Source organism: Symphalangus syndactylus, chromosome 22 (genome assembly GCF_028878055.3).
Source record: "Symphalangus syndactylus isolate Jambi chromosome 22, NHGRI_mSymSyn1-v2.1_pri, whole genome shotgun sequence".
Taxonomy (NCBI): domain Eukaryota; kingdom Metazoa; phylum Chordata; class Mammalia; order Primates; family Hylobatidae; genus Symphalangus; species Symphalangus syndactylus.
This window is the reverse complement of record NC_072444.2, coordinates 43,455,171-43,467,280: the sequence shown is the minus strand read 5'-3', so window position 1 is coordinate 43,467,280 and position 12,110 is coordinate 43,455,171. Positions and strand designations below refer to the sequence as shown.

At 51.0% G+C, this 12,110-nt stretch overlaps 1 protein-coding gene across 3 annotated transcripts in view; it reads left to right on the top strand.

Annotated features, from left to right (window-relative positions):
• The window catches only part of MYO7B (myosin VIIB), a 78,202-nt gene that overhangs the window by 50,957 nt on the left and 15,135 nt on the right, over positions 1–12,110 (top strand). The window contains exons 24-27 of one of the 3 annotated variants that reach the window (XM_055262100.2): positions 2,008–2,085; positions 2,233–2,360; positions 10,060–10,186; positions 11,691–11,810. In XM_055262100.2, coding sequence (XP_055118075.1) covers positions 2,008–2,085; positions 2,233–2,360; positions 10,060–10,186; positions 11,691–11,810 — 453 coding nt within the window. Of the gene's footprint in view, positions 1–2,007; positions 2,086–2,232; positions 2,361–9,725; positions 9,973–10,059; positions 10,187–11,690; positions 11,811–12,110 lie in introns of those variants that run through there. The other 2 variants (XM_055262101.2, XM_055262102.1) reach the window with 2 other exon arrangements.

Sequence of the window (12,110 nt, the reverse complement as noted above, 5' to 3'; positions counted from 1 at the left end):
TCGTTAACAGAGAGGGTGCCCTGGACTCTGAGTATTGGGTGTGACTTGAGCCAGATTCAGATGCACATAACAATAATAATAACAGGTGTTATTGACTGACAGCCTGCTCTGTGCCAGCTGCTACTCTTAATTCAATTCCCAGGTGGGCTAACCCTACAAGGTAGGGATGACTATGTTTATTTATAGCTAAAGAAACGAAGAGCTGAAATGACCTGCCCCCAGTTGCAGTGGACATGTGCATGGGACCTGGGCTTTGAATCCATTCTGCTGAATTCAAAAACCGAGCTCCTGACCCATTTTCTACCCTGTCCTCTAGTGAAAGTTAATTCACATCCATTTTTGGTCAGAAGTCCTTCCTAAGTTCTGTTTCCATGCTGTAATCTTAGTGGAACTAACCAAGAACAGTCCAAATTAATTACACGCAGTGACAGCACTCAGTGGCCCGCCAGTGGCAGGAGCCCATGACTGCCCCATGTGCCAGGTGACCAGCTAGGACCTAGCTCAATACCTGTGGGGTCCTGTGTGCAGGCTGACTGCATAGGAATCTAAAGGAGCCTGCAGCCCCATCACATGGCCAACCTTGTCCAGGAATTACAGAGAAGTTGCCCAGGCCCAAGCCCTGACTCCTTGATCTCTAGAGGTATGGGCTCTGCCAGAGTGTGTCATATCTGTAGCTGTGTAACAAATTACCCCCCCAAACCTAACTGCTTCAAATAGCACATGTTCATTATCTCACACAGTTTCTGAGGGTCAGGAACAGCTTAGCTGCATAGTTCCAGTTCAGGGTCCCTCATGAGGTTGCTGTCAAGCTGTCCCCTGGGGATGGTGTCATCTGAAAGCTTGACAGCTGGAGGGGCTGCTCCCAAGAGGGCTCACTCACATGGCTGTTGGTGGGAGACCTCAGTTCCTTGTCATATGGGCCTTTCCACAAAGCTGCCTGGGCATCCTCACAACATGGCTTCCCTCAACATGAGTGATCCAAGAAGAAAAGCAAGAAGGAAGGTGCAAATATCCAGTCTTGGAAGTCACATACCTGTGGCTGTGGGAGGGGCCCACACAGGGCAGGAATTTCAGGATGCAGGGATCACGGGGGCCACGTTGGAGGTTGGCAGCCACTCAGGAAAAAGACTCTGGGAGGCAGTCCAGCCAACCAGCACCTCTGAAGGGTGGACATGGGGGGAAGCAGGACTGGCTTCCCAGAGGTCAGATCTCAGGTTTTCTGTCCTGCACCTGTTTATTAAGTATCCATGATGTGCCCCAGACACAGAGCAGTGAGCCCAGCAAGCCTCACTGCCCTCACAGACTTTGCCAGCTCATGTGTTTCATGGCCAGCCCCTGCACGGTAAACCAGCTTTGACGCACCCAGGAGCTGGTGCCTGGCCCTGGACCAGGCTGACCCCCACCCAAGCTCAGTCCCACACTGAGCTCCAATTTTGGCAGCAAATTCTTCTCATGACACCATCATGAGAAGGGGCGGCCTCTGCCTAAGGAGAGCAACAGATCCTGGTGGCTGCAGCCAGTCCCTCCCTCCTACCCGGCCTCTCAACCCTGTCTCTTTGGATCCCCGGCAGAGCACCTTGCAGTGGCAGAGCATCCTGCTTCATCTGCTATCTTTACTGAGAATGACCATGGCCTGGGGCTGTCCTAAGCACCTGGGCTCAGACCCAGTCCCACCTCCCAGGGGTTTACTGGGGAGAGGCACAAGCTTTGGGATCAGAACAGCCCTGAGCCCCTCCCTGGGGGCCGGTGACCCACTGAGCAGCTTTTATCTAGTCTCTTGCCTTCCCTGAGCCTCTGATTCCACACCTGGAAGTGAGGATGGGACATGCACCTGTATGTGTGTGTGGTAAAGCTCTACCGAGCTGAGGGACTGCATGGTGCTTTATAAATCGGGCCAGGAAATGGCTGGGTGAAAGGGACATGTGCTACACCCCAGGAGGCTGTGGGGTCAGCATCACTGAGGTGAACCCAGGCTCACCTTCCTGTGGAAACCATCTCCCTCCACAGAGATCTGGCCTCAAGGACAAAGGGACCAAGGATATCTCCTCCATGAAGCTGAAGCGGTCCTCTCAGATCACGGGCCAGGTGAGCCCAGGGCACAAATCTCTGCTCCCAGCTGCTGCTGGCCTGCTGCAGGGTTCCAGTCTATTGCTTCCCTCCCTGTGCACCAGTTTCCTACTTGGCAGATGGGGAGAATCATAGCTGTCCTGATGGCTGCCTTTGGGTTTCAAGGTGGCAAGCCAGCTGAACACTGGAGAGGAGGCATTGGAGCCCGATGGCCTTGGTGCAGACCGGCCCATGTCCAACCTGGAGAAGGTGCACTTCATTGTGGGCTACGCCATCCTGCGGCCCAGCCTCAGGTCAGTTCCCACTCCCATCCCAGCCCCATTCAGAGCATCGGATGCCCTTGCTGGCTCTCAGCCCATGGCCACAGCCTCCCCCACCACCCCTATGACACCTCCTTGTCCTGCAGCCTGCAGGCTGGGCCTCAGGACAGCAGATATCATAGCTACCGAGGGTTCTCTATGTGCTCTGCCTTTAAAAAAAGCCATGAGTAAAACCCGGTTTTAGGAAAAGAGTCATCATGGACCAGTGATTCCTTTTAGAACAGGCTGTAGTGCAGGGCCCTGTAAATGAATAGCTTCCTCATTTATATATTTTGTGCTTTATATACAATTTGCTTTATAGGAATGGGTTTCTATACCAATTAGAAGAAACATGTATAGTCAGCCTGCAAACACTGCAGTTCCCATCCGTGTTGGCTGAATGCGTAGAAGCAGAATCCGAAGATACAGAGGCTGATTGTTCACTGCTTTAAGGAACAGACTACTGTGTTTTAGGGGTTCACTTACTTTAGGTTAATACTTTTAACAAAATTTGGGAAACTGTTGGTCATTATTTCTTCACATATTTTTTCTATCTCATTCTGTCTCTCTCCTTTCCTTCAAAATCTAATTAAGCCTCTGTAAGATTCTTTTATATTGTTCTTCAGGTACCTAGGGGTCTACTTATCTTTTCTTTGTTTTTTCTCTGTGTTCTTTAGATTGGATAGTTTCTATTGACCTGTCTTCAAATTTACTGATCTTTTGTCTTCCCCATCTGCTGTCATATCCATCCAACAAATTTATTTCAGATATTGTATTTTTCAGTTCTAGAATTTGTACTTGGGTCTTTTTTAGATTTCTGTGCCAATTTCCTATTTGTTCATTCACTATGAGCATTGTTTCCTTTATATCCTTGAGCAGATTTACAGTAGTTTTTAAATCTTTTCTGCAAATCCAATACCTGGGTCATCTCAGAGTCAGTCTCTATTAACTGTCTTTTCTCTTGAGGATGGTGGTATGTTTGTTTCCTCATATATCTGGTACCTGACTGTTTTTTCCTCATAAGTCTAGTACTTTTGGGTTGTATCCTGGACATTGAGGATGATATGTTAGGGACTCTGGATTCTGTTATACTCTTTCAAAGAGCATTGACTTTTTGTTTTAGGAGGCAGCTACCTTGGCTGGACTCAAACTCTGTCTCCATGATGAGCAGAAGCTAGAATCCCTGTTTAGTTATTTTAGCCTTGGCTAGAGTACCTGGAGTCTGCCGCACCGTGCGTGTCAGGGGGCAACCAGAGATTTGGGAAGATTTTATGTGCAAAATTTAGGACTCCTCTGATTCTCTTTGTTACAAGATTTCCCTTCTCACTTTCAAGCTGCTGTGGGTACCCCAAACTCTGGTTCTTCAAGCCAGTAAGACTACAGGGCTTCTCAAGTTTTAGCTGCCTGCATTACACTGGCTGGGCAAGTCTTCTGACTTAGCTGGTTCTAACTCTCTCATGGTTAATCCTCACTGGCCACCACACCACACCCTCCAATATGGCAGACACATAAAAGTTATGTTCAAATGACATGTACTTTGGGTTCTTCAGACACCCCCTATAGGCACTCCCATACAGTGCTGGTGTCCAGCAGTGATACTGTTGAACACTGATCCCTTGAGACTTCCTACTGACTCTAGGCTGAAGTGGAACATCTCACAGCCTCTTACTGCTGGGGTCTTCTAGAAAATGGGCTGCCTGCCTGTGTGGGATCCCATCTAGATGCCTGAAGCTCAGCTCCTTCCATGACATCTTTTGGTCAGCAGGAAGCTCATGCCTTCCCAACCATACAGTACATGTGCAGCTCCCATCTCCTGTCCTCTCTCCTCCTTGCCCATCAGGATGGGCTCAGAATTCTCCAGGAACAAGCAGGCGCTAATGTCTTTGTTCATGGAGGTCCCTAACTCCAGGGTACAAAAGTCAAGCACTAGCAAGAACTCAGTCAACAGGCTCTATTCTAGTACCCTGGGAGGTGGCAAATGGGCTTCTGGAGCTCAGCAGGCATCAGATGGGGAGTGACATGGGTCTCTTCTCTGGCAGCCCCTAGTTCTCCTGGGGTCCCCCTCACCACCCTCATCACTTACAGGGAGTGGAAATGGGCCACAGATCTCTCTACTCCCATGAAGTCCCTTCCAGGAATCACATTCCAAATTTCTTATCTTCCCTTATGCAGGCTGGAGGTGGCTTGGTGGCTGCACTAGTTCTACCACCTTTTAGTAAATCCTGCAAGATTCTGTCTCTTTAGAATGTTGGATGTGAGCATCCATTTATCCTTGGCTGCAGCGCCTTGGTGAAATTCCCAGACAAAGCAGATGCCCCGTTCCACGTCTGTCACACATTCCACACACACTTGCTCATCACCCACTCTGGGTCAGGCCCCAGCCTGAGGGCCGGTGACAGAGATGAAGAAGACATGGCTGTGTCCTGGAGGAGCTCATCCTTTAGTTGGGGAGCACGAGAGGACCAGGAAATTCACAACGCCAGTATGTGCTAAGATGGAGGTCTGTTCAGGGCCCCATAGGGGTACCAAGGAGGAGAGGCCTTAGCGCCTACCTGGGCCAGGAAGGAGGAGGGGTGTTTGCCAGACAGAGGGAAAGGGTAAACAGGTCAACGGTGACAGACTGCCACGGTTACTACTTGAAACCGTCACTACCACAGTCACTACTGTCACTACTTGAGACCGTCATTATGAGACAGAACGAAGGCGGAATGAACGTAGAAATGAAAACTTAAGACAAAGAAACTGTTTTAAAGGAAGGGGCCAGGGGAAGAAGAAAAGGGCTCCCTGCTCCTAGTGAGCAAAGACAGCCCCCACCCTGAGCTTCTTCAGCCCTTAGTATTTATTGGGTAGAATGAGCACGGAGGAGGAGGTAACGATTGGTCAGCTGCTTAATTGATCACAGGTTCATATTATTACTAACAGGCTTCAGATATGCCCTGTAGATAATCACAAGAAACACTTGTGCCTGGGTCGTGACTGCCCTCAGCATTCCTTCTGGGCGGTAGACGCAGTTTTTCAGTTTGCCAACATTCTGCTTTTATGAGAACAGTTTTCTGTTTGCTCATATAGCCTCCAGTGGTATACTGAGTTGATCGCGGCCCTCACTCTTTCAGCCTGCAACATCTCTCCCTTTTTGTTTTGAATTGAGAAAGGCAATTGCAGGCTGTGCAGCCCTTAATTGCCAGTTGGTGGTTGTTCCGTCTTCGCATTCAGCTGGTACTGGGGGAACCAGGCCCGTGGTTGGGATCCACGGGTCCCTCCAGTCTCCCGTTGCATGGCCGCACACACCTTGAGGGCACCTACATGGTTTGTTCATTTCTGTGAAAACACAAGCATACCCTCGTTCCCACAATAGTAAATCTCCTGAAACAGAAGCAAAGGCTTTTGTGGCTGCAGCCGGGAAGCATGCCGTTGCTGAAGCATCCGCTCCACAAGCTGCAACTCAGCTTCTGCCTCTTTGGTTAATTACCACAGGGTAAAACTTTCCACTGATAGCAAGAGGCGGGCTCTTTCTGATTAACAGAAGGCATAGAGAAAACAAATCAAGAGTTTGTCCTTCTCGTGCAATAACACAGTAAAAAAAAAAAAAAAAATCCTCAAGATCTATTACTAGGAGAGACCGTATCCATAAGCTCACAAAATTTACTTTCTTCAATTTACACTGCATAAGTGGATCTACTAGATGCTAAGGGTTGTGATAGATACATCTCTCTCCTAGTTGTACTTCCAAATCCCTGACCTCCTCGCTTCTTCTTACATAGAGAAGGGTACAATTTACAGGGAATAAGCAACAGTTGAGCAACATATTCTCCCGGTTCAAAAACCCAAAGGCCTTGTGACATCACCACCACCTGAATTTCTCCTTCGCCATCCGAATCAACAACTCCTGGGGTTACAATAATGCCCTGTAAATTAAGACAGCTTTTACCTAAAATTAATCCCATGTATCCTGTTGGCAAAGGTCCCCAAATACCAGTGGGAATCTTAGTGAGTTTGTCTCCTCCAGTTAACGTAACACACTCTGACTGGGAGATCCAATCCTGCGTTTCCAGGCGTTCCTGGAGAGAGGGAATCAATGTGCCCCCGGAGACCCACCCGTGAAACGGAGCTGTGGCCTGGACGGGGAATGCCCTCATTGTTTGAGGTGCCCAGGTCCAGGCCCCCGTCTCATTTCCTGACAGGCAGGTGCCATTTTGATGAAATTTTGAGTGGCATTGATGAGCCCAGTGATTTCCTTTATTGCAATGAGGGCAAAGTCTTGGTGTTTTTTCTGTTGAGAGGGGAACTGTCTTATAAGATCCCTTTTGCCCAGAGGTCTGGCAGTGTTCTTTTTTGAAATGTCCAATTTTCCTACACTCATAACATTTTCCCACTTTAGGGCTTAACCCTTGGCTTCTTTTAGATCTGTCAGCTACCAAACTAGCCATTGCCTGAGTCAACATTACAGAGCAATGAAGCTCAGTTCCCACATCTTGACAAGCTCTGAGAAAACCTCCCAAGTCCTCTGCACATCTCACAGGTGCCAGCGCACATTTACAAGCCACAAAAGACAGAGCTAAAGTTCGCCTTTCTGTAGCCGCAAAAGATGGTACAAGCCAATTTTCATCCTTCTTCTCCTGTTCACCACTTTCGATAGGTGCTGTAGGTGGGGCAAAAAATTCTCTCAAACCCTGAAATGACAAAAAGATGGTATGTACCAAACTCCAAACAAAAAAAAGAACCAAATTCTTCCCCATGTTACCCTGATTCAAAAACTTCCCATTCTTTGTACCTCTAGGACACTGACCAGTAACCTTTTTAGAGCACTGACCTTATGCTGCCAGCAGACTTGTAATGGGGTTTCTTGTTCATCTGGTTGGTTTTAGTTTTTTCTGGGCTTTAGTTTTTTTGTTTTTTTTTTTTCTCCAGCAGACCTTCCTCGCTCAAGTCCCTATAGGACCCTATTGTCCCTATCTGTTCCCGTCTGTCCCTGCAAGTTTCTCCTAGTCTTTGCTCATCTCTTTTAGTCTTGCTAGTCCTTGCTAGTCTTTGTCTATCCCTATCTGTCCCTATAGTCCCTGTTAGTTCCTGCAAGGCCCTGTCTTTCCCTATCTCTATTTGTCTCTATCTCTATTTCTATTCATCCCTACTTATCTCTATTTGTCCCTGCAGGCCTCTTCAGGTCCCTTCAGGTCTCTGTTTGTCCCTGATTATCCCTGTTATGTCCCTGTCTAGGCAGCACTTGCTGCAGTTTGCCACTGTTACTACTTGAGACCGTCATTACGAGATGGAACAAAGGGGGATGAATGTAGAAATGAAAACGTAAGACAAAAGAAACTGTTTTAAAGGGGCCAGGGGAAGAAATAGGGCTCCCTGCTCCTAGTGAGCAAAGACAGCCCCCGCCCTGAGCTTCTTCAGCCCTTAGTATTTATTGGGTAGAATGAGCAGGGAGGAGGAGGTAACAATTCGTCAGCTGCTTAATTGATCACAGGTTCATATTATTACTAACAGGCTTCAGATATGCTCTGTAGATAATCACAAGAAACACTTGTGCCTGGGTCATGACTGCCCTCAGCATTCCTTCTAGGCAGCAGACGCAGTTTGTCAGTTTGCCAACATTCTGCTTTTATGAGAACAGTTTGCTGTTTACTCGTATAGCCTCCAGTGGTGTACTGGATCACGACCCTCACTCTTTTGGCCTGCAACAGTCACCCTTGAGACAGCCCACAGGGTCTGGAATTTCTGAGTGGTTTGCCATAGATGGGGCATGGAGCTTAGATTCTATCCTAAGGGAAGTGGGGAAAGTTTTAAGCAAGAGAGAATCTTGATCATATTTGACTTCCAGAAAGACCTCCCTGGCAATGTGGCAGGATAGAGCCTGGGGCTGGGAGGCCAGGCAGGGCTGCTACAGAGATCCAGAGAGAGCTGATGAGGAATTGCCCAAGGAACAGGAGCCAAGAGGAGGGGACAGAGGAAACATGCAGGAGACAGTTGGCAGCATGTCGGGGCTGGTTGGATTGTGGGGGCTGGTTGGATTGTGATGGCTGGTTGGATGGTGGGGGCTGGTTGGATGGTGGGGGCTGGTTGGATGGTGGTGGCTGGTTGGATTGTGGTGGCTGGTTGGATTGTGGTGGCTGGCTGGCTGGTGGGGTCTGGCTGGATGGTGGGAGCTGGTTGGATGGTGGGGGCAGGTTGGATTGTGGGGGCTGGTTGGGTTGTGGGGGCTGGCTGGATGGTGGGGGCTGGCTGGATGGTGGGGGGTGGTTGGGTTGTGGGGGCTGGATTGTGGGGGCTGGCTGGATGGTGGGAGGTGGTTGGGTTGTGGGGGCTGGTTGGATTGTGGGGGCTGGATTGTGGAGGCTGGCTGGATGGTGGGGGCCAGCTGGATGGTGGGGGCCGTCTGGGTTGTGGGGGCTGGCTCGGTTGTGGGGGCCGGCTGGATGGTGGGGGCTGGCTGGATGGTGGGGGCCGGCTGGGTTGTGGGGGCCGGCTGGGTTTTGGGGGCCGGCTGGGTTGTGGGGGCCGGCTGGATGGTGGGGGCTGGCTGGATGGTGGGGGCCAGTTGGGTTGTGGGGGCCGGCTGGATGGTGGGGGCTGGCTGGATGGTGGGGGCCGGCTGGGTTGTGGGGGCCGGCTGGATGGTGGGGGCCGGCTGGGTTGTGGGGGCCGGCTGGGTTGTGGGGGCCAGCTGGATGGTGGGGGCCGGCTGGATGGTGGGGGCCAGTTGGGTTGTGGGGGCTGGTTGGATGGTGGGGGCTGGATGGATGGTGGCGGCTGGTTGGATTGGGGGAATGAAGGGATGGGAGGGCTCCAGGATGACCCCCAGATTTCCAGTTTGGGTGAATGGCTGATGGCGATGCCTGTAGACTGCAGAAAGAGGAGGGATGCAGGAACTCAGAGAGCCAACCATGCACATTGCTTCCCAACTCCGTGTGGTTACGTCGTGTCGCAGTTGACATTGGCTTTGGTGGGAACATCTACATCACAGAAATAAGCAAATGCTGTGAACTGGGCTTTTCTTCCTGGGGGAGCTGGTTGATAAACATTTACCAGCATACCACAGAGTATTAGGGGAAAGATGCTGGCCTCTGGAGATGTGGCATTTGAGGTGTTAATGGGCCACTTTTATAACATGATAGAGGCTTGAGTCCATGGGGAAGAATGCAGGAGAGAACCGCCCCCAACACACCCCCACCAGGAGTGGGGAGGCTCCATAGACTGTGGGAGTGGGAATGGTCAGGAGATGGGATTGAGTGGCTCCCATGAAGTCCTCACTTTTCTCTCTGCTGTGGAGGGGAGGGGCTGCATTCAGGGAGGGAGGTGGGGCCTCAAGGCAGAGGGAGAAATGACTGTAATCACCGTGAGGCTAGATCTCAGCATGAGGCTGGGGATCCTGCACATCTGGGAACAGATGGGGTGTGCAAAGGGCACAGCTGCTGAGGACAGGGCTGTGGCTGGAGAACCCGGTGCTTCCTGAAGCCGAGCCCCACCCTAAAGGACCGAGAGCACAGGCCATGAGAGAGGAATCGAGTAGGGATGCAGAGCCTGGTGGCACTGTCCTGAGAGAGGAGGAGGCTGGGCAGGGCCCAGTGCTGGAGAGGTGCCCTGCATATGGGACCTCTCAGAGGTGTAGAAGAGCTGTGTGCCCAGGTACCCCTGTCTCCTCTCCTTCTCCAGCCCCCAGCCTACTCTCCCAGTGGTCTGTGTCTTTCAGGGATGAGATTTACTGCCAGATCTGCAAGCAGCTCTCGGAGAACTTCAAAACAAGCAGCCTGGCCCGGGGCTGGATCCTGCTCAGCCTCTGCCTCGGCTGCTTCCCACCCTCAGAGAGGTTCATGAAGGTGAGAGGGTTCATGAAGGGAGGGCGGGCAGAGGGCAGGTTCTGGTGAGAGCGTAGGTGGCCCCTGGCCCTGGAGCAGGTCCACAGATTCCAGTCCGTGGCCCATTTCTCCTGCTCCTGCAGGCCAGATGGGTAGCCATGCCTATGCTTCTCCAGGCCTCAGTTTCCCCATCTGGAAAAGAGGACCCTGCTCCTGGCTCCTTCCAGCCCCTACGCAGGGTCTGCAGGGCCTTTTCACTTTGGCTCGGGTGCCAGGATGGCGCTTCAAGACTAAAATGAGAAGGTAGATGACATGGGCCTTGAAAAGACAGGTGTCCAGGAGTGGGCCCTGCCTGGAGATGGGCCACAGCACCTCTTTCTAGTTCTTAGGACTGAAAATGGAGGTGGGTTGGCTGAGTGTTAGTGGCCCCAAGCTTCACTGATTTAATATGCCTTTAAATTCTGATTATAAAAGTAATATGTGGAAATGCAGAACGTCTAAAACCAAAATAAAAGTCACCCCCACACTCAGAGCTATCTTCCATTAATATTTTCTTCTGGCCTTTTGTGGTGTTACAGGGTCCTTGTGATCAAACAGAAAACACTTTCTCACATGTCCCCTTGAGGACAGCAGGAACCATGGTCACTGAAGCCATCTGCGCATGGCACTCAGGCTGCTCCTGACACCAGTAAACCCTTCCAGGCTGTTCCTCCCTTCCCCAAGGCAGAAGGAATAACATCTCTCTGTGAGACAAAAAGAGCCTCAGCACGTTTTCTTGAGCATGTTTGGGACATGGACTCTTCTGCATTTTTTTTTTTTTTTTTGAGATGGAGTCTCACTCTGTCGCCCAGGCTGCAGTGCAGTGGAGCGATCTTGGTTCACTGCATCCTCTGCCTCCCAGGTTCAAGTGATTCTCCTGCCTCAGCCTCTCAAGTAGCTGGGATTACAGGTGTGCATCACCACCCCAGGCTAATTTTTGTATTTTTAGTAGAAATGGGGTTTCACCATGTTGGCCAGGCTGGCCTCAAACTCCTGACCTCAGGTGATCCTCCAACCTTGGCCTCCCAAAATGCTGGGATTATAGGCGTGAGCCACCGCGCCTGGCCCTGCACTTTTCATTTACTGTCTTCATTATGTTTTCTCATGGTATCAACCTCCCAGATGCCAGCTTGATGCCTCGCTGTTCCAGAAGGCACTGGAGTTGTGGGTGGGCATTTAAAGTCCATCTTCTAGTCACTCATCACTATAGATGCCACCATGATAGAAAACCACACATCCACCTTTAGGATAGGCCTGCATTATCGTGACAAAGAGTGTGCACACATCAAGACTATGCACCATTTAAAACTTGTTGCCAAACTGCTCCTCAGAAACACACTGATTTGTGATCCTTCTAATGGGTGTGAGGGTGCCACCTCAATGCACCTTACACACTGAGTATTATAATTTTTAAGTCCACCTGGGCAGTAAGTAGAAACTGGCCTTTCTGGGTGTCTTCCTCCCTTCTTCCCTCCTCACCCACCAGTATCTACTGAACTTCATCGGCCAAGGGCCGGCAAACTATGGCCCCTTCTGTGCCGAGCGCCTGAGACGCACCTATGCCAATGGGGTGCGTGCGGAGCCCCCCACCTGGCTGGAGCTGCAGGTAGGGGCTGGCAGGGGTGGGAGCGGGCAGGGTGGGGTAGTGCAGGCCCCCAGGGACCCCCAGCACAGCTCATGGGGTGCCTTCTCCTAGGACAGAACTTTGTCCTCGGAGCCCCGCCATCTCCTCTGCAGTACCTCCCATGCCAGTGGTCCCTGTGAGTGCCCCTGGGGATTGGCCTCCCCAAGCGTGGCCCCCATCTCCAAATCCATATTCCTTTAGGGCCCCACTAGCTAAGGGGGAGATCACCGGACCCATGCATTAGCATTACGGTGCGCCAGTTGCTTCCAGCTCTCCCCTCCA